The sequence below is a fragment of the Mytilus edulis genome, chromosome 6, assembly GCF_963676685.1.
Source record: "Mytilus edulis chromosome 6, xbMytEdul2.2, whole genome shotgun sequence".
In the NCBI taxonomy this organism is placed as follows: Eukaryota; Metazoa; Mollusca; class Bivalvia; order Mytilida; family Mytilidae; genus Mytilus; species Mytilus edulis.
In genome coordinates, this window is record NC_092349.1 from 61,188,333 (window position 1) to 61,211,696 (window position 23,364).

The window sequence follows — 23,364 nt, forward strand, 5'->3', positions numbered from 1 at the left end:
TGTTACGTATTTGTGTTAAATTTAAAAAAAAATCAATGTTAACTTTTTCATATGTAATCAAACCTAATGTCATTTTAAGAAAGAGGGGACCGTCTATTAAATGAGTTTAAATCATAAAAAAACAATCCAAAAACGAAATTATTTCACGATATGTCACAGATTCACGTCGCGAAAATAGCATTTAACATTAGCAACTTCATAACCTTCCCTATAACTGTATCGTTTGCCCTTTACTTAAATTTTCCACCTGCAGTTTTACTTTAAGAAGATGTTTTTGTGCTATGGTTTTGAATGAAATCTTATTGAAAAATCAAAACCCGTGCAACGAATGGAAACATCTGTCATATTACTCACTTCGTATCAGCAATTCCTTATGTAGATAATTTTGGATTGAATATACTGAAATTTACTGAAATTTTACTAAACATATCCCTGATCAGCAGCATGTTTTAATTTGTTTTTAAAAGGGAGAAAGATTTATCAAAAGTAAAACCATAATATATTAGTTATTGCAATTTTCAGAAACATCCGACTACTTCAACATTACGAAGAATGGAACTTGTGTGTTTTGTCACATTGATATTATTACAAAACATATATGTCCATGGAAGACCTGCCTGCAGTGAACATTCAAGTAATGGATGTGAATTCTGTGTCCAACAGCCATCTTGGTGGCAAAAGTGTAGATGGTGTGAATTAGATAGCAAATGTCACGAAACGGGATCTACTGCCCCTAATAATCCATGCAATACAAACCAGATTATAACAAAAGTAACAGACTGTCCTAAACAAGAAGAATTTGGAGTATACAATCCTCAATATGCTTATGATCTACTCAGACTTTCGACTATTCCATATGTTGACGATCAATATAGAGCGGTACAATGTTTAGGCTCACACAGATTGGACGATTTTGAAATTGTTGAGTGGATCGGTCGTCATTGTGAAGATTTACCTTTGATTACTTATAAGGAATGTTTAGCCGTCGTAATGATTTCCAAAAGAAAAAAGGCAATAGTTTTGGCATATCGAGGTACTACTGACTCCAAACAATTTTGGGATGAAGTTCAATCAGTGTTGATAACATTCAAAGTACCGTCCGATATTGGTAATGGTAAAGTTCAAGGTTATTTCAAAAAAGCTCATGACAAACTTTATGATTGTGTGGTAGAAAGTATGCAAGCTCAAATTTCAATGTATCCAAATTATGAATTTTGGATTACTGGCCATTCACTTGGGGGAGCCATAGCATCAATAGCAAGCGCTAGACTTTTATATGATGGAAAAATACGGAAAGATAAAATCGCATTGTATACCTTTGGAATGCCAAGAGTCGGAGATCGTCAATATGCACTTGACCATAATAGACTTGTTAACAATAGTTGGAGAGTTATCCATCGTAACGATCCTGTTCCACACTACCCTGTCAGCACTGGGTTCTCAAATGGACCATTTCATCACCGAACTGAAGTATTCTACCCATCTGAGCGTATGCTTCCTACGGACACTAACTACGTTGTTTGTCCTGGCTCAGATAATAATAACTGCGGAAGTGCTTTTTCTTTAAATGGGGACATCAAGGACCACAAAATATATTTTGATATCCCAGTTGGAACTTTTTGCCAAAATGTTGGTAGATCAACTAAATCGGCAATGTGGAATCATTTTAATGACACCACCTGCAGCAGATTAAAAAATCTGGTCAACAGGGCAATGCTAGGTACTGGATATGACCAAACTACAATGCTATTAATTGTGTTAACATGTGTGTTGTTCAACTAAACATTTAATTATCTGTGTTTATGTGATTGTTGTATATATACCCTTTTTGTATTTAACTACATGTATCATTGTTTTACTGTAGAAGCATATAGTAGTGCTGACTTAAAATGAATAGACACCAGAAATGCAGTTCTTTGGATAAGACTTGTTTTTTTTTGTTTTTATTATAAGGTGCAAACGAAACAATTATTGTTTAACAAAATATTGGAGTTGTTCTTCGCCATCACACAATTTAAATTCAGAATACTATCTAAACCAACATCACATAAAATGAATTTTCCATTTTGTACTTAGTAGTGTGCAAGATCAGCATATTTTACTCGGTTCGACGGTCTTAACTAAGTGCTAATCTGACGGATCAAGCAATTTTTGACTTATTTTAAAGTTTTTTGAAGTTGTGCTGTTCCGACACTTTCACAGATTAGAAAGACGGTTTGGAGAGTACGAAATACTTCAACTCCGTCAGAAACGTTAAGTTTCTGCCAATTGTCACGCGTTTGTTATTCGGTAGTTGTCGTCTGTGATGTGAATTTTCTTTTATTTATATTTTTTACATAAATTCGGTCGTTTTTTTTCTTGTTTTAATCATTTAAATTTTGTCATGTCTTTTATAGCTTATCATACAGTAGGATTTTTCAGCTCATGGTTAAATGCCGTACTGTAACCTAAGGTTGTTCCCATCAACATCATTTGGTTTCTGGTAGATCCCCGTCTTTTAAGCATTCATGCCATATCTTTTATTATTTTTTACATCAGTGTTTTCCCCTTTATAGTCATACAAAGACAAGAGTAGAAACTATGTTACATTTCTTAATGTATACCGGTACTCTTATATCAACAGCTTGTGCCTTTTGGCCTTGTATTCTTGTTTGTAATTTTCTTTTGGGGGAGGGGTCTTTTTACGTTAGGGTGCTTCGAGTCGATCTGATAATTCATGCCATTTCTCTATAATTTTTCTTCAGTTTGTGCTTTTGTGCTCTTTCAGCATTTTCGAAGATAGGTAGCATTATTAACGCCCCAAAATCTATATTTGCTTGTCTTAATTTATAGGAGCCTATAATTAAGTGATTGACGATGGTTTCTGTCTGTTATATATTTTTGTTTGTTTGTTATTTTATCATAAGGCAGGCCGTTTTATTTTATTATTTGATTTTTTTTCACATTTTGTCATGTCGGGATTTGGTTTTTGTTTAAAACATGCACAGTTATAGATATATATAATTTCAATTATATATATATCTATAACTGTGCACGTTTTAATTTCAATTTAATTCTAATTTCAATTATACACAGATTAATAAAATATAACATTGTATAATCGTATAGTATAGCATTAAAGGATTTTAAGCTCAATTCCTATAACTTTTTTTCCATTTCTATAGTTTATCGCCAAATATGACGAATAATCAAACATTTATTTAACATAGGGTGCATGAAAATAACACGTAACTTTGGTGCGCCTGATTCTGTTTTATTGGTTTACCTTCTTTAAGAATGCTCAAAATTATCTTTTGAAAGCAAAAGATGTATAATAACTTAATATATGAGGTGATACTATGCATAAGACCGAACGGGACATAAAACGAATAGCCAAGTATATCTATTGTCAATTTTGCCATACGCGAAATTTAACAAAAGTATGATATAAATCAGTACCAAATATAAATATAAGAAGATAACTTATAATGGCAATGAGACAACTCTCCTCACGAGACCAAATGACATTGAAATTAACAATTATAGGTCATCGTTCGGTTTTCAACAATGAACAAAACCTTTACCACATAGTCAGCTATGAAAGGCCCAGAATTCAAAGAGAAAACTGTCGACCGCATTTATGTAAAAAATAATGAACGAAATACAAAAATGATATACAGCAACACATGTCAACAATAGCATGCTTCTGACTTCGGAAAATACAGAAATTTAAGCTGACTCTACTCTCTGTAATTGAAAGTCCACCATGGAGCAGTAGTATCCACCAAGTGCTATATAATTAGAATAACACTTCATATATGGTGGTGTGTCTGAAGCCCTTTTGTGGAATAACTTTCATTAGGAGTACTCACAACTTAAAAAATAAAAGTTCAGAATTTATCAATATTTTAAAACGAATGGACTATATGACTTAAGGGAATTTATATACCAAGTGAAGTCCAAAGTATCAAGTGTCTATGGTGCAAGTATAAAAGAAAAAGTAGTTTACTCTTCAAGAGTACACGATAGCATAGTCCAACTGTATGCTGGTTTTGATGGAGTTTGTGTGGCTACAAGTTTAGTATAATTTGCACTGTTGTGTGGACAGATTTATGAAATTAAAGTATAGACACTAATTGGGCACATATTGTACAGCAATCAAATGACACAATACAATAAAATTGAGAAAGGAAATGGGGAATGTGTCCAAGCGACGACAACCCGACAATAGAGCAGACAACAGCCGAAGGCCACCAATGGGTCTTCAATGTAGCGAGAAACTCCAGCACCCGGAGGCGGTCTTCAGCTGGCCCCTTAAAAATATGTATACTAGTACAGTGATAATTTACGTCATACTAAACTCCGAATTATACACAAGAAACTAAAATAAAAAAAACTAGATATTGTTGAATACAATATTGATATTGACGATAAACATTTGTAAATACAGTGCAAACGTTTTATCAGTTTTAAATGTTGTGTTCGAATAAACCAGTCAACAACACAAAAATTGCATCAAAACTGCTTTTCTAAAAATAAAATACCTTGAAAAGACAACCACACGGTGGGTAAGGTTGTCCTGCGAGAGAACGTTCTGTGCTGGTGATTTGATCCTGACTGGTGCTGGTGATCATTAAAAATATGTAAACAAAGACAAAAAATATGATTTTTGTCGTTTTCTCGAATAAAAAATGGAGTTGAGATGTTTAATTTTTGTTTTTTATCGGTTCATTGGCAAACAATTAAAAATGTGACCCTCTCAACTGTTTCAGTAAGCGTAACATAAAACTGCTATTTTTTTGAAAATTTAAAACTGAAATAATATAACAAAAAGGCTCCAGGAGTCCGCTTTCTATACCCAAATCCAAACGACAAAATTTTTGTTGTTGTGAAAAACCTGTGCAATTTATTAAAATTGTACATTTTCTCAGTTTAGACATGTCCTGATTCTGTGCTGGTGGGTCCTGACATTGTGCTGGTGGGTCCTAATACGGTGCTGGTGATTTTTGGTAAAAAGTTGATCCTGTTTGAAACAAACGTTACAGAATCAATAAAATTGGGCAGAGAATTGTATTCAATCGGATTTGTGACCCTTATTTTTACTTTTGTGCATCTATTTGACTATTTTTAATAAGCGTTTTCAAATATTTGTAACGTATTTTACTTAAAGGGGAAACATCTTCCGTCCAATATCATAGGAAAATATATCTAATTAGAATAATTTTATTGAAGATATTGAATGCTCTTAAATTGATAATTCTCAACATAATATGGTAACTAAAACAGTTTTAAAAGGTGCTTAAGGTAAAGCGACATGTCTAACGACAATAAACGTTTGGCTGGTTTATTTCAGTTGAAGAATCGAGGTTAGATGATCTAACTACTGGTATCTCTAATTCTTCCTTAATATATACATTGTCTCCAATACATTTCGACTCGGGATAAAAAAAACGACCTAGATTTACTTTTTATACATGACTAATACAAACTTACTAGAATGGAACAAGATGTGAAAAACTGCAAGTCAAAGTATGACCTTCAATGTTGAGCAAAAACCATAACGAATACTAGCTATAAAAATCAAAACGATTGAAAATGAAGACCTGCGGCCTGATTTAAAATACAAAAAACAAATACGACAGATAAGCACCAACGACAACCACTGGTTTTAAGCACTCGTGATAGGGGTTAAAATGTTTGCTTGCGCTCTCCCCTCCCCACCTACATTCCGCAAAACTTAAGTTCACATTTTAATTTTCAGTTAAGCAGAATTTCAAAACTGTGCAGTGAATCTTGTGCTCACAACAGTTATTGTCATAAATATGTATACATCATACATTATAAAGTCATGTGGAAGATACTAAGTAGTATTTTACAGTTCAATTTATTTATCATAATGGGAAGGAGTTAAACATAAGAAGTAATTTATAGGTTTTTTGGCGAAAAACTTTAACCTACTTTGCATTAAATTCTAAAAGCTGTCTTGTTGTAGTAAGTGATAATATCCTCAACAAAATCGCAATAACTTTGTTGGAATGAATAAAGGCTTAAAATGAAATGTTCTTGGATACTTTTTACCTTCAACCCTGACGAGCCCTGTGCGCTGTTTGTATCCTGATGCACCTACCGCCCTTAAAATATCTCATTCTCATCTTCTTTTCTGAAATATTTTATTAAATTCATACATGTACTTGACAGATTTGTTATCCTAGAATCCGGTGTTACCAATGTATCGAACATCTTAAGTTAAAAAAAAAATCCACATTAATATATTCATTTTGTGTGTCAAATTGTTTTTGCTCTAACTGCTTGAACTTTTGCGATATAAACCAAACAATGCAGTTCTACGTACAACTCGAATATATTTTAACAAACAGTGGTCATGTTTGTTGATGAATATTGTTTTTCTTTGATTCACTCAGGAAAATTTATTTGCTAACATTTGGTCAAGTAATATCAGAGAAGTTTTGTTTTTAATGACGGACGCCAAGTCAATAGCCCACACGGCCCCTCGATCCAGGTGTGCTTAGGGCGAAACAGGTTGGTATCCACCAAATAAAAGGGAACTCTTTCTTAGATTAAGTTTGTATTTTTGGATTGTTTAAAACTGTTTTATGGCTTTTAAAAGTTAAATGTAGGTGTATAATTTAAGATTTTTTGCATCTTATACACTTGTTTTTACTCAATTGGTAGTATGAAGCTACGAGATATTTGTAAGTTTTTAAATTAAAGATACATTTAACAAAGCAGACGATTTCGGTAGGTGCAAATACTTTGGGATCTTTAATCATAAATTCAACTGAAAAAAAAATATAAACGAAAAGATAAATTATTGGTCTTTAAGCATTTATTTGCATCTCTGACTCCTGCAACAGTATTTGTTTGATTTTTTTTTTGGGGGGGGGGGGTCTTAAAATTTGTAATTATCTTATCGTTAAGAGAAAGTCGAGTACACATTTTACGTTCAGGCATGTTTGAGTTGATTGTTTTGTATAACGTATAATATAAAACTTGTATGATATATCTGGCTTTAGATTCGATTTTTTTTCATATATATTAAGGCTACATGTTGAAATAATAACATTGCGAATCCACATTATCAAGAAATGAAATAAATGGGTAAAGTGAAATACCTTTGTATTGAGTCCTTGACGCATTACTACAGATAAAGTGTGCTTGAAACACAAATATTAAAAGCTTCGTGCTATTACAAATATTAAACTAAAGGTGTATTTCTTACTGGTATTTGGTTTTCGTTTACTATTTTTTTACTCATTTTCTAGTCTTTATTCTCTGTCAAATTATGATCAGACTATAATTCTAAGTACAGCAAATGATGCTTAATAGCTAATAGATACATTTTTCTGTTAAAGTACAAGTTTTATATCTTACGTGAACCCCCTTCTCTCTTGGAAAATGTTTGCAGGGTAAAATTATCATCTGCAGTAATAAAATGTTCTTGATCATCTATATCAAATTATTTTTTATCAACAATTTTAGTATTTCAAAACTATTCCAAGCTAAGCAACTTTCACTGACCTCCATCTCCCTTTTTCCCAAAAAACAAAACCACAATATTATTTTTATCTTAAATTGTTACAAGGCATCTGACTTTAGCTGCTGAGGATACATGATTCTTTCGCGCACAAACAAGGCTGAGATTCATTTGGTTGAATAAAAGGAACAGTATCTACAGTATCGTACAAATTTGTCAAAGAAACAATATCCAGGATGCTTATGTTACACTGAATTTGTAATCTAAACTCATTTTAGAAGTATTCAGGCTCATCTGATAGTTTACGGTGATCAACTTAGTAAAAGAAATCCTTTATTCTATATTTTTGCTCTCCATTTTTATGCAAAACCTTTTACATTTTGATATTTCGGGTCATTGTTGAAGGTCGTACGGTGACGTATAGGAGTTAACATCTACTTCATTTGTCCATTGGCAAGCATACCACATAACCTTTTTTATATAGGTATTTGAAATTTTACACCGTAGTTTGATGGTCATGCAAAAATATCGTCATCCCGCAAATCATATGCATATTTTCTTTTCTCAAAAGGGGGACAAGAGGGGTTCAATTACAGGACAATAATCTTTTATTTTGCTCAAAATAGATAACAGTTATTTAAAATATTGAGAACTGATAACAGCAATTTAAATAATCTTAAATGAGAAAACAGAAAATAGTGAATTCAAAAATAAATAAAAAACAGTAAACAAGGGTCATTTTTTCATAATAACAGTTCACAACAATGTAATTTTTTTGGAAAACAGATAACAGTTAATTAGCAAATAACAGTTAACGTCACAGATATTTTCAGAATAACAGTTAACAAAAGTTAAAAAATGCATAAAACATCTTAACCTTGCCCCCTCCCAAAAATGAAATTAAAACTCAACTTTGCTCATGTGAAATATCCACCAAATATATGCTAGGTATATTTTCTATCAATTACACTATTTTCTGCATCAATGATCTTGAATAATAGCCACTTTTCACTAAAATTTAAAGGCACAGAACCAGGACATAGGTGCACAGGACCTTTTTTCTTATCACCAGCACGTCGTCAGGACAATTTCGTTTAATTGGCGAATTTGCAAGACTTTTGCAATAAAAAATCGTTGTTATATACCTCAAATAGTACTTAGGACGTATCAGAGAAAAATTAAGCAACAGAACGGTTGTTTTATTGCCGTTCTGATGCAATATAAACAAACCCACCAGCACCGAATAAGGACCCACCAGCACCAGTCAGGACCGAATCACCTGCACAGAACGTTCCCTTGCAGGACAACCTTACACACCGTGAACAAAAATACAGAATGTGGAAGGGTTAAATTCACAAACAGTTCATAGTAAAAAGGTGATAGATGAATAAAAAATTAACAACATCTGCACAAAATATATTAAAGACCTAAGTAATCAACCTATTGGATGAATGGCACCTTTCCATAACCTTATATCGAATTCCAATTATTGTAAACCCATTCCGTACGCCCTTCTCGAAATTAGATCCATCACAAAATATCCGAGTGCGTCAACCGGATAATCATCTACGGCTTTGCATATACCAACTGCCTGCAAATTCACACTAAGTAGGGAATAATCTGCAATAGAACATACACAATCGGTAAATTTTCAGATCAGTCGACCATTCTGATATCTTAGGATTTAAGACCGCAAAAACATGTCACTAGTGAGTCACAACAGTGTATATCGCTAAAACAATTCGTAGAGTCGATGTTAGTCCTTCTTCTTCACAACTCTGCTGAATTGGTTACGTATTAAGTGAGATATATAAATGGCATATGTAGGTGAGGGAATGCTATTGCTGAGAAATATGAAGTTGACAATACAGTAATAATGCAATCTTCTTAGACTTTATAAAACTGATTACATCCTACTTGTATTCGACCATCAAAATGTCTATGTAACCTTAAACCAAAATAGAAATTGCAGGATTCAGGAATCACACAGTTGAGTGTTCAATACTTAAGATTTTGAGAGAAAACATATAAAGATACAACGATCACGATTTCGAATACATAAATAATGTGGTACCAATGCAAATCACATTATGATATGATTAGGAATGTGAAATATGCAGCATTTGTACATGTTGTAAGCAATTGACAAATTTGTTAAGACACTTATTTTTTTAAGTTTTACACTGCATGCTCTTCTCTATTGGTTAAAATAATGATGTGACTGAAAATAAAAACAATTGATTGTAATAACCACTTTACCCACTTTTAAATACCACGTCAAGAGAATCATAAGTATGTTATTATATTGGTTCATGTATGATCCTTTAGATGTGACGTGTAGAGAGTTATTACGCCAAAAGGTTCCTCAAAATATGTCGTCAATACCGTGAAACAGTAATAATCATATTATAAATTATTTACGGCAATTAAAACAGCAATAAAGAATGACAAAAGTAAAATATCAAAATTTAAACGCAAAATCAAAAGCTCAAACACATCAAACGAATGGCTAACAACTGTCATATTCCTGACTTGGTACAGACATTTTTGATGTAGAAAACAGCGGATTAAATCTGTTTTTATAACTAGCTTAACCTCTCACTTATATGACAGTCGCATAAAATCCAGTTATATTGAAAACGATGTGTGAAAAAACCCAACCATAATAGGTAAACATGTCAAATATAAGGGTACAGCAGTCAATATTGCGTCATAATCCTAATCAATATCAAAACAAACAAGTATGTAACAAAGTAACACAAAAAGGCTTATTGGCAAAGCATATTATAAATATGAAAGATAAGAATACAAAAATGAAACTCAAATGTTAGTCATAATAAACATAACAGTAGATGAGAAGTGAATAAGAATATGGTTTGTTACTCTTTGCTACGACAAATATTCACGAATAATGATACAAAGTAGGAAACCCAAGAAAGGTTCTTCAGATGAATGGGCAATAATACATCAAAAATGTGTGCAATTGACTTTAAAAAAAGACATTTCATCCTGAAACACCAATGTCTGGTCATTCAGAAATAAATAGAACCTTTCAACCAAAGATAAAGAACTGGATCTTCCATCACTGCATTTGAATACATTGTACCTGAACCACATAAGTGTCCTTACAAACAACGGTATTGCTGGGTCTTACATTTTCTCCACGAAACTAAATTATTTACATCATTTTTATCAGCAATCAAAACCGGACTTCAACATTGTTGTGAAACCACATTTTTCTAGAGGATGCGTGGTGTGTGATGAGTGATGTGGATTCTAAATCTTTTAGAGTACCTTCAATCTTAGACTCTTTCGTCTCGCAAAAGTATTCAAACATTATTTTTACTGTACTTTACACAAGAATTCCCCGTGCCAAATTAAAAGACAAATTGAAAGACTTGATCCTGCTCTGTTTCATAGAAATGACTGGCTAGCGTAGATACAAGTATCCTGTCTTAGGAAGGGATAACTCCTTTTTTAATCACTTTGATTCAAACAAAATATGCTATATAGTTACTAAATTTCTTGATTAACAACATATTTTTTTACGCGTGGGAACTTTTTTTAACAAGCAATCGGCAATACAATGGGAACCAAATGTGTCCCTCTTCTTGTTGACTTGTTCCTCTTTCATTGGAGACTGAATTCATACAGACACTTCTTCGGGAAAAAAGTTAGCAAATCCTTTAACTTTACTTTTCTTTATATAGATGATGTTCTTTAACTAAATACTTCCAAATTTGGTGACTGTGTTGAACGCATCTATCTAATTTAACTTGAGATAAACATGAAAAACGATTCAACAGATACAGATGATTTCAGCTTCTCAATTATAGAATATCCGTCGTAAAGATGATTGCCGATATGTTTCAAATTGCTAAAAAACTACACTCCCGTCTCCTCTTCCCCAAATGTGACCTACCGAATTATACTTATTACCGGGTTTGTACTAACATGATGTATACGACGGGTGCACCATATGGAGCAGGATCTGCTTACCCTTCAAAAGCACCTGAGATTATTCTCAATGTTTGGGGGGATTGCGTTGCTCAGTCTTTAGTTTTCTATGTTGTGTTTTTGTACTGTTGTTTGTCTATTTTTCTTTCTTTCTTATTAGCCATAGTGTTGTAAGTAAATGTTCGACTTATGAGTTTAAATGTTCCTGCATCTTTTGCCTCTCTTATTCAGTTATTTAAAATCATTTGTATTGACAAGTAATCAAGACTTTTGGGTCCTCAAGACACTTTATCCTTTTACTTTATTTGGCGTTTTTAACTTTTTTTATTTGAGATCCATTGACGAGTTTTGTGACGACAGAACGCGCGTCTGACGTGCAAAATGTTAACCTTGGTTGAGTTCAATATCGTAGCAGCTAAGCAGCTACGTAGCGGCTACGTAGCTGCTATCAATAATCATGTAACAAGTAGTCTATAGCTACACGTTCAATAGTCAAAATCTACGTAGCACTACAAAGTCGCTACGATATTGAACGCAGCCCTGTTATCGTTGATAAATTAATGAACATTAGGTTTCCCACCGAAAGGGAGACATCAGCTTTTGATGCACAGACTTAAGGTGGAATCAAATGGATCAGAAAAGTGTTTGTATCCACATGTTACAATCGCTATCATAGTGAAGAGTGATGGAATTGATTTCTCATGTGTTGGATAATGACAATCATACATCATTTTCTTTTTCTTTTAAAGTGTCATTTAGAAACATGTTATGTGGGATGCATCCATCTATTTAGATTTTGCTATGCGATCAGTCAACATTCATGATGAGTATGAAAATAATTAATGAGCAATTCGGAGGATACCAAGAAAAGGGCTTCGAAATGAAGTAATATCTCTCGCCTACATTTCTGGTGATTTCTTTGTAGCATCGTGAAATCATTTTTGAACGATCCGGAATGTAAAGGAAAAGACAATAGATATAACACAATAAAGGGTTTCATATCTGTATGTTTTGTACAAATATATCTACACTGTATCATTTTTTATTTAGATTCACAAAGTACAATGTAGGCCTACAATCAAATATCATTCATGATTCGGACTTTTCAACGAATGTTGTACAGACAGTTACCTTTTGTCCTCTTTCAAATATTGATAAGTTTTGCAAGCATGCATCATTCTTTTTTTCGCCATAGGCAATTTCCCACTTGATAAGCGCCAAAAATTGGTGTGTGACCTATTCTATCCTTGGTTAGTTTAGATCAATATATATGAAACGATCTTGTTCTTCTGACAAATTGTGAGCAATTGTTAATACTTTTTCACTGAATGCAAAATTTAGGCATGACAATCATGGGTTTTAAATAATTTTCGGCAAGATTAAACCTATAATAGTTTATGTTTACAATTTGAGACTTGGACGGAGAGTTGTCTCATTGGCACTCAAACCACATCTTCTTATATCTATATAGAATGAAAATGATAGATAATAGAGTATCTTGGAGGACAATTGCACATTATGTATCAAATTACACACAATCAAATAAAGCAACTGAATTGTACAGGATTTTTAACATGGCAATGTCACAGTTGCAACATAATACATGTAATGAACATAAACATGATAAAGGAAAGTTTGAACCGATGCAGTTTTCTACACAGTGTGCAGCCAAGAAAAAACACAGTTAATTTAGAGAGGCTTTATTATAACTACATGTATGTATGTACATAATCACACCATCAATTTGTTTTTTGAAGCGCAAATCCAGATATACTAAAAATGAAAAAAAAGAAGATATTTTACAAAATAAACTAATATGGTCAAAGTTGGTTGCCATGATAACTAGTAAAATTTTAAATTTAATTGTATTTCCTAAAGACCTTTAACCTTTATATAATTAAAGATCATGTATGGTATCTATTGAATATGCGCTTATGTATTGACCAAGTAAGGTACTTATTGCCTATACGTCTTTAGAAAATGTTACAAAGGATGTAGTGCCATTGATAACATTACAAGGTTATAGCCATATTTATTGTGAAAAATGCCTGTTGAACAGAACATTCGTCAATGAGACAGTAACGGTTTGTTAAATAATACACCAAGGTATACAAAAAGGATTCACATATTTAAATGTGTTATGTTAAAATTAATTCATCATTTTCTTTGAATTAAGTCAATTTGAAGTAATATAGATTTTGAATTCTACAATACAAGATTAGTGATATGGTTAAATGAAAAATTGACTATGCGATAACATAATCGTATGCCTATTAGGAAAACAAATATATGTTACTCTATACGTTTACCTAGAACACGTAAATGTATAAAGCCATATAACCCAAGTTGCAACTATTCAAGTTTGCAATAAAGTGGCAGTACCATTCAGTTAACTTGAAGAAAACACTTTTCATATTTTGGAAATTTTAAAGTAAAATTGTATTCTTTTTTTTCTTCAAAGATTACTTCCAAAGAGAAAAACCAAGTGAACCAGCATATAACAAACTTGGTCATTGGTTTGTCGCAGACATTAATATAAGTATTTCAGTCTTAAACATTAAATTGACAAGCATGAATAACTCAATATTATTAGCCGCCTATACTAAAATACCATCGAAAGAGTATTTTTACCTTCATATTTGTTTATAAGTTTGTTCCTATTAAAGGTAAACGAAACAAATACACTATATGTATCTGACTAACTATTTCATGATTTAAAAAAAAAAGTTATGTAGAGGTAACAACAAAACAACACTAATAATAAAAAGTCGTTAGGATAACCAGTGAAGTCAAGACATTTGTGTTAATACAATTTGCAATTCGACAAGACAATCAAATGTCTGCATCCGATTCTTCACCCTGAAAATATAATAACAGATCGATTAGTTTCTCGAAATTTTAATATAGTGAAATGCTATTCAGAAAAATTACATCAGTGGTTAGTATATATTTGTTTAGGAGCCAGCTGAAGGACGCCTCCGGGTGCGGGAATTTCTCGCTACATTTTTTTCTATGGTCGGGTTTATTTCTCTTTGGCACATTCCCCATTTCCATTCTCAGTTTTATTAGAAATAATAATGATCCATGGGCAATCAAATAATGATTTAGGACCTTCAGGTTTGAGAACTTGTTATTACTTGTATTCTTTAAATGTTCATATAATTCGCTAAACATGCTAAACGTTATGTCTGTTCTGATAATTGGAAAAAAATAAACTTAGTGGAAGATATTAGCAAGCAAAATCGAGGGAATTGTGCAAATGATGATACAAGCATGAAAATTACCACAAAGCATCATTATTATATACTTTGTAAGAAATAACTGCTGGCCATTAAAAAGAAAATGGCTGTTTTCTTTAGTTTGAAAATACTGATTTTTCTGGAAAACTTTTCTTTGAACTTCTTTTTAGTAAAAACCAATTATCAGGTTTGGTGGCTACCTTCCTTACATCACATATTTATTAAAAATGAATATTTGACCTATCCAGTATTTGCGCATGCGCGAAAATGTAACAAAATTCTTTCAAAAACATTTGAACTATTTACTATATATTTAGTGTTTTTGGATTTCTAATGATATTATGAATTGGTTTAATAACACTTTTCAAGGTTATGATACACATGTGTATCACACTTTTGCGCATGTGCAAACTATCTATAGACATTAAGAGGGATTTGTATGCACTACCAGGCAATTATCAGGTATTCGATGGTTAAGGCGAACATGTAGTTAATCTGGAGAAACATCAAATGTAACTGCAGATCAGCCACTCTTGGTAATGCCTAAGCAAATTCAGTGGGAATGGCTTGATTTGTAAGGAAAATATAAGTTTATCGTCATGTTTGGTGGATTGCACATTGAAATGACTTGTTATAAAACTCTGGGTGATGTATTGCGTGATAGGGGATAGACATGTTGTTTTACTGAAGCCAATATTGTAACACCAAGAACGGCAGATTCTTTTTATGTATGTTCAAATGTACCTAGGACTAGACAGGCGCATCAGACAACTGCATGTATTTTGCTTAAAAATTGTTAATTTCAGATTATGAAAGATAAACTCAGAATATATAATATTGTCATGACTCTGTGATGTTCAATGATTTAAAAGACTGGTGTAAGGAAATAGAGTCATCTCGACCACAGTTTAATTCCTGGCGTTCAATTATAAATTAAGAACTTCTTCTGATTTTGGTATTATGCTCATTTAATGAGTTAGACAGTCCATATAAAGAATGATAGCGTATTGTTTTGGGTCTTGATCGTGTGTATTATGCTCGATCGTTACCGACTCATCTTACGAGATATGACTTCCCTTCCCGAACATCACCCACAGGTGGCAATGGAATTTGAAAATGATAATTTCAATGTACGTAAGACCAGTAAATTTCTTTCTTGTAACACAATTGATCAGGCACAAAAACAGAATAATGCAATTGTGAAGGGCGATATTGGTGCCATATGATTAACCGAAGATCCCATTTAGACAAATGGATGGTAGCTGGACCAGGAGTCAGTATACTAGAAGATTAATTTGAAAGCTCTAGTGGTTTGGGTCATTCTAAAACAGACGAACGACATAATGAAGACTCTCAAAAACACAAAAAGATTTCTTTAAACAGCTTAAAAGGCTTTGCAAGTATGAACGAGTTTGGAAATTCATTTCTAGAAGAGTCGTCAGATTTGTAAAAAAAATACTTCATTTCGGAAATTGTTGATTCGGAAACAGGTACAAATGTAAGATATGTAAAAAAACTCCAAGATATTGGTCCAAACAATACGAAGATCTTTTGAAGCAAATGCAAAACGAAGGAAAACCTGCTTTATATAACCAAATAAAAAGAACAACTTCATATTTTGGCCGCAAAATGAAACTGGAAACGTCTTTATCAACAACAAAGCTAGAGAACCTTAAAAGTGATTGTGATATCTTTTCAAGACTTTTCATTTCTTGTCACAGTAAACAGTTTTACTTGGAATATTTCTTTATCCATTTAAAGCAAACTGCTCCTCCGCCTTATCTCAGGATGTCACTTGAAATAGTGGTATTAAATCGCTGCAAATGGGTTAACTTGAAACATTCTGCGATTTGCTGATCCGAATTCGGACGCATTTATCGTTGGTGGGGCAGCAATGGTTAATTCCAGGTCACAAAATTGGGCAAAATATTTGATGATTATGCTAATGATGTCATACTGCCTTATGTAAAGTCTTGCATCGATAAGTATTCAAAAGTAGACATTGTATTTGATGTTTACTAAATGAATAATTTAAGGGCTGTGACAAGACAAAGGCAAGGTTCTAGTGCCAGATGGAAAGGTGTTGGTTTTGGTAGAACACCAAGGGTATGGAGTAGTTTTCTCTGTGAAGATGACAACAAAACAAAATTGTTTCTTGCTGACAAAAGTGCTTCTTAAGAGACTAATACAAATGTGTATGTTACTCATGGTGAAAATGTTCTTTGCAATTTCAATAAAAATACTTGATATCTATCCCCTTGTAATCATGAAGAAGCAGATACACGAACGTTTGTCCATGTTCGGCATGATTATGAAAAGTGTTGTAAAAGTAATTTTAGGTAGTACTGACACAGATGTAATAGTATCAAGAATTGCAGCAATCGCAAAATTAGGTAGAACAAATTGCGGATAGGTTAGGGAAGGAATAACGACTTTTGCATGTTTTGATTGCTTCCTGCACGTGACATCAACTGCGTTTGGTCCTTGTGTTGCTGATTTTCCTTTCGTCCATGCATTTAGTGGATGTGGCACTTTGTCGAATTGTCATGAGAAAGGCCAAAGGTCAGCTTGGCTAACAATGGAAGGTTTTCCAGATGTAAATGATGTTTTTTAGGCTTAAGTATGGAGCGAGGCACGATGTAAATTGTTTGCCAGGAAGCAGCGGCATTGTGATACAATTCCGCCTACAAGAGGTTCTTTTCCAGAGCACCTCAAAAGAGAAGTATATCAAGGAGGAGTTGCTTTGGCTCAGCCTGATTCATGTATTCGATAGGTACGTATTCCAAGTCATGAACACTGTGGTTGGATGAAAGAAAGAATCAATGACTGTTGGAAACCAAAATGGACTTCTTTGACTGCCGTTGCATCTTCGTGTCAGAAAATTTTGAAATGCGGAGCCGAAAACCGAGCTGTGTTTGTAACTGTAGATGCTACCGTTCTGGCTTTCCTTGTACGGGTTGTTGTATAGGCAACTATCAGATAATTATAAAATACGCAACCTGTCTTTCTAACCAAACTAGGCATTTAAACTTAACAAAGAGTGTTAACACTTGTTAAGTTGATGGAAATTATAAAAATATTTTCTACGTATTTGCCGCCATTTTGGAACCGGAAGTCACTATTTTTCTTTATTTATGTGTTGTTTCGTCGTACTTTGGAACTTATTTTAACGTTTTATCATAACTTACATTGGATTATACATCCCTTGTGAAGTTGCTTGAAAGTATAAAAATTCAAATTTTTGACTTTTTTGCCGGCATTTTAAAAACCGGAAGTCACCTTTAGTTTAATTAATGTATTGTCTAGTCGCAATCAAGGAACTGTCATTTACTTTTTATCAAATCAAACATTAGATTTTACATATAACACACCTTTAAAAGGATTAACGCATTATTGTCAATTTGTAATGACGCCATTTCCGAAATGTGTGGTGGCCATCTTGAAAAAATGATTTTTTTTTCTGGCCAGCAGTGGATTTTTTTTTAGTATCATTTAGTCAACCTTTATACCAAATTTCATGCTTGTATCACGATTCGCACAATTATGTCCATAATATCTCCCACTAAACTAAGATGTTGCGCATATTATTGGTACCACTGAGCATTACACAACGTTCCCAATAAAACGAGGATGTTGACGGTGTTCCTAAGAATTTTTTGAGCGTACAAGCGTTTTACTTATGTTAAAATGTCACTTAAAGTAAAAGTAAAATTTACATTCTTCTAATAAGTATTCATTTTGCAGAGATTTTCGAATTTGCTTCATTATCTATTTTCGTTTTTTAAAGCCGGAATTGGCATCATTAATAAATGCAAACGTTGATATCCATATTTCCATAGAATCAAAATATTTAAAACACATGTAACTTTGTGACAAAATTGCCTCCAACAACAACGTTTAAGACTGAATGATAATTACGCTTTCAAAAAGATGGAAAGACAGAAAATTAAGTTGAGTGCATGGTGACTTTTTGGGAAAGACTGTTAACGACGTGTTTACACTAAATCCGTTTGATGTGTAATGATTGACACTTTATAATGGGAGAACATGAATTATGTATTAGTTGTAATTGGCTTTGAACTAGTTTTCAGTGATTGCGAGTACTCTCATTTCGGTGCTTTGTGTCTATGTTTTAATGTTGGATTTTTAGTGTTTCTCTTACCGATTTTTGATTTAGTAGAGTCCATTGCAATTGAATGCTTTTACCATGCTTTTACCATGTGTTCTTATGGTGCGCTGTAATACTACTGTCCCCTGTTAGGGGATGGGGTTTAACCTGCTACGTCCATTCCTTATATGCCTACCCCAAGAAAGGAGGCTGTAATTCAGTGGTTGTCGTTGGTTTGTGTCTGTCATAGTTGTTTTTCGTAAATTGTTTTGAAATGAATTATGCCGTAAGTTTTCTTAATTGAATTATTTCACATTTTTCGCGTAGAGGACTTTTATAGCCGACCATCTGTATTGATGTGAATCGTAAAGACACAAACCTTAATCGTCTTAAACAGGTTCACCTATCTATACTCTTGGAAATACATGTTTTTTTTATATAAAATAACACTTAAGCACTTAAAAAAAAACAAATATTGCTCTGTGTTATGTAAGAAAGAATACACCTTATCGCTATTTGTCCGTCATAACTATATATTACACGGGTTCCCGTAAAAATTTGACGTCACAAAACAAAATATCTGACGCCCCAATGGAAAAGTGATTGTTGTATGCGTCAAAAGTTCAAGCGGCCGGGTCACCCGGGATTAGCGATAAGGTGTATGGCTAACGCAAGCACAAGTATCATGTCTACGGGAGGAATAAATCGTACATGTAAATATTAAAAAAAAAAGAAGATTAAAACGAAAATTATCAAGATGCTTGAATTCTTGATTGACAACGTATTAGTTACATTTTGAGGTTAAAATATTTAATGTTACATATTAGAAATATAAAACTCGCATCCTGTATCTAATTTTTTTGTAGAGCTTACATAGCAACATGAACAACGACCAACACATTACGAACGACGTACATGATCGTATGTTGTTACAAGAATCACGTCCTCCTCCGCCCGAATATGACCTACCGAATTAGACCGATCACGGAGTATGTACCTACATGAGCAACACGAAGTACGTCACATCTGGCGAAGGATATATTTTTCCGGAGCACCTGAGATCACCTCCCGTTTTTGGCTGTGAAAGTGTTGCTCGATCTTTGGTTTTCTATGTTGTGTTTTGTACTGTTTTATTTTGTCATTTTGTCTTCTTCTGTTTTTGCTATGACGTTGTCAGATTTTTTTTTTTTTAATGTCCCTTTGTTATCTTTCGCCTATGTTTTACTCTGTTCAGTTAAATAACCATGTAAACGATATTGGTATTTAGGTAATGGTCGATCAATCGAGACAGGCAAATTTACTTTGTATACTATGATGAAAACAAATAATTAATAAAGTATTTACAGAAGTATAATCAGTATTGTTGTTAAAGCTGGGTTAGTGATACCTATATAAAAGATGCGTCTATTTTTTTTTATAATTTATGTATCTCAATAGAAATATATTATCGCAAATAATACTTTAAAATCTTCTCTAGAACTAAAGATTATAAAGATTTGATTTTTTATAAACTCCAGTAATAAACTAAGGTGAAAGAACGTAGTGTTGGAAAACAGTCCCTGTTTTTGTATTCAAAGAATTTAATTATTTCTTTGTATTTTTTAACCAAGATTCGTCTATATTAAATTTAGTTATTGATCCATAACCAATGACAGTAATCTATATCACTACTTACAATCCATATTATCTGAAATCATAAAAAAAGAAATTTCATTTTTAGTAACTGTAACTTTGGAGGAATGTAATAGATCTTTATTGCTCATCAATCTGCCTGCAAACTGACCAGGTAAATCCAAAAAGAATGAGAACTAGTTGCTCTTCGAGCTGGGATATTTGGAAATCATTAACCGAACCTTACAATTTGTCTATTTCACAGGTAAATACCGTTTTTACGCATCATTTTTTTTGATAAATTAGATAACTGATAACAGGTTACTTGTGACAGTTATATATTTGGATACAATTTTCAATTCCGATTGTTATTTCTCAAAAAATAAATAAGAATCTTTATATAATGCAAATAATAAAAATTGTCCTGATATATTTACTTTAACTTCATATGGATGCAGTGGATACTATACACTGTGTACTTCAAATGACAAAACAATAAATACTTGTTTTGAACTGTACATGTATGTAATACAGGCATTTGGCAAGCAATTGATGCGTATGCTTTTTATCTTTCTATTCATATAGGTAAAGCAAAAGTTCACAATCGAAACCATTGATAAGATGAGCATACCCACAACACCCTGTCACTTCGAAGGCATACCAACATATGGAATTGAGAAGAAGCCATCAATAAAATTCTTGGAGGTATATGGTGTGTTAATGCCAGATTGCTCAGGTACACTTTATGTAGCTAACTTCTACATAAACATTTGGTTCGGGGCTAATGTGACTTGTTGAGTCCTTGTCATTGCACTAATTCGTGTTTGTTGCAGTTAAGTGTTTCTGTTGTTCCATTGTTTTCCTCTTATAGTGGATGTGTTTACCTCGGTTTAAGTTTGGAACCCGTATTTGTTTTCGCTTACTCGATTTATGACTATTGAACAGCGGTATACTACTGTTACCTTTATTATACAATGTAACATACAATTATATTAAAGTAAAACAGCATGTTTGTATAAATGTAGATGAGTGGTTGGCAAAACTATAGATGTATATATCAAATGTGTATTTAGTGTTTAAAAAATAACACGTATTCGGCAAATAATTACAGGGGTTCCAACCAGACAAATATTATATATTCGTAATAGAAAATTAAGGGTATTGGGTAACCATCTATAACACAAAATCAGTATATGCACAGGAAACATAATTCAAGTATAGTGAAAATATAAATAATAATATCTCTGATTAAACAAATCACAAACTTTTGTTTCCTACTACAGGATTCCTTGCTATTACGATGAGAGACATCAAAACCACCTTAAACATGTTAAACAGAATTATATTTGATTGGTCTGATTTCTAGCTGTTTTGCGATGTTTACACGTTTTCTATACCTTGAAATTTCCATTCTGTTTTTTTTAATATTTAAATAGCAATTTTTTTCAATTCGTCGTATTTTGAAATATAAATGCACTCATACTAAAATACAAAATTCCAAGGTCGCTCATTTACAAAAATAAGAAGCGAACGATACAAAAGGGAAATTCAAATTCATAAGTCGAATATGAACTGACCACGCCCTGGCAAATAACGAAAAAGAACAAAAGACATACACCAGTATACAAAGCACAACACAGAAAAGACTGAGCATTACGAACCCTGCCAACAACAAGGATGATCTCGGGTGTTCCGGAAAGGGTAAGTAGATATTTCTCCACAGGGTTCACTCGTATTAGGGTAATATTTTTTTCAGAGCAGCACGTACAGTTTAAAAGGAGTGGAAACAACTAACCATGATACAAGCAACACTTACAGATAATGTGTGTCACGTCAGATGTGGCAAAACTAATGTTAAATTTGATTCGTCATTTGTTGAATGATATAAAAAGGAACATCAAAAGTGTTAGTTAAGTATTTGAACATTCCTTTACATTTGATCAATCGATTTTATATATTGATGGAAGTATTATCACCCTTGTAACTATCGCTACGTTGATATCACATAGATAGACAAGATGTGTTAATATAAGAAAATGGACATTTTGTTTTTAAAACTGACTTTATCACGGTAAAATAGCAGACGAGCCCGAAGTCAGTATCTAAAACAAAAAGTCCTTTATTCTTTTTATCGGTAATAATGAAAAAATTAAAATAACTATAATAAAAGAGAAACTAACAAAATAAACTACTGCTTTAATAAGGGGGCCCACTGACTGCCTAAGAGGGTGCCTGCTTCAGTCATGCTTCAGTGATTCCCTATATAAACAATCAAATATTTCCCACAAAAGGGGGGGGTCCACACATCCTAGTCCCACCCCCCTCCCCCACCCCAACCCCTGGATCCGCCTATGGTGTCAGTAGATTATCTGAAAGCTCATGTCTTGTCGACCTCATAAGTATGTGGATACATTGGCACTAAAACCACATATTCTGGTCACATAAAAAAGGTCAAAAGTGTGTATACATTTTTTTGTGTTTTTGTTTTAAGTTTCACTCCACCGATTGCGGTACTTTTTTGTGACCATTTATGTGTTGAGTATGAATTATAACACTTTACAGTGACTGGATAGGTTGAACAAATCTTTCTCAAGACACAGAAAATGAAGACACATTGGATCAGCAACAGATTATTCAACATTCAAAGTTATAAATAGATCGGGATAGAATGGTACGCTAACATCAAAATGAATAATACTCGCAAAAAAACCTCGAGCGTTTTTGCGAACAAACATCATGGTTGATTTTTGTGACTGACAGAATAAGATTCTTAAACTGTGCACTGGTAAATTTGACCAAATAATTTTCTTTTATCACGACAGTCCAACGATACAGGCATTATCAAAGAGTACAAATGACTCGAAATTGTGCTAATTACCGATAATGTGATATACATTGTATTTCAGAAATACAATATAATATACATTTATATTATGAAACATTTTGTAGGATTGAAGATTAAATGTATTAATATA

At 32.9% G+C, this 23,364-nt stretch overlaps 1 protein-coding gene across 1 annotated transcript; it reads left to right on the forward strand.

Annotated features, from left to right (window-relative positions):
• The first annotated feature begins 552 nt into the window (after positions 1–552).
• LOC139526534 (lipase ZK262.3-like) lies at positions 553–1,782 on the forward strand. Its single transcript, XM_071321691.1, has one exon. The coding sequence runs from the start codon at positions 553–555 to the stop codon at positions 1,780–1,782; it is 1,230 nt and encodes a 409-aa protein (XP_071177792.1).
• The last annotated feature ends 21,582 nt before the right edge of the window (positions 1,783–23,364 follow it).

What these genes read in the sequence shown, in the direction of transcription:
- LOC139526534 (XM_071321691.1), top strand. Translation starts at nt 553, where the DNA reads ATGGAACTTGTGTGTTTTGTCACATTGATATTATTACAAAACATATAT.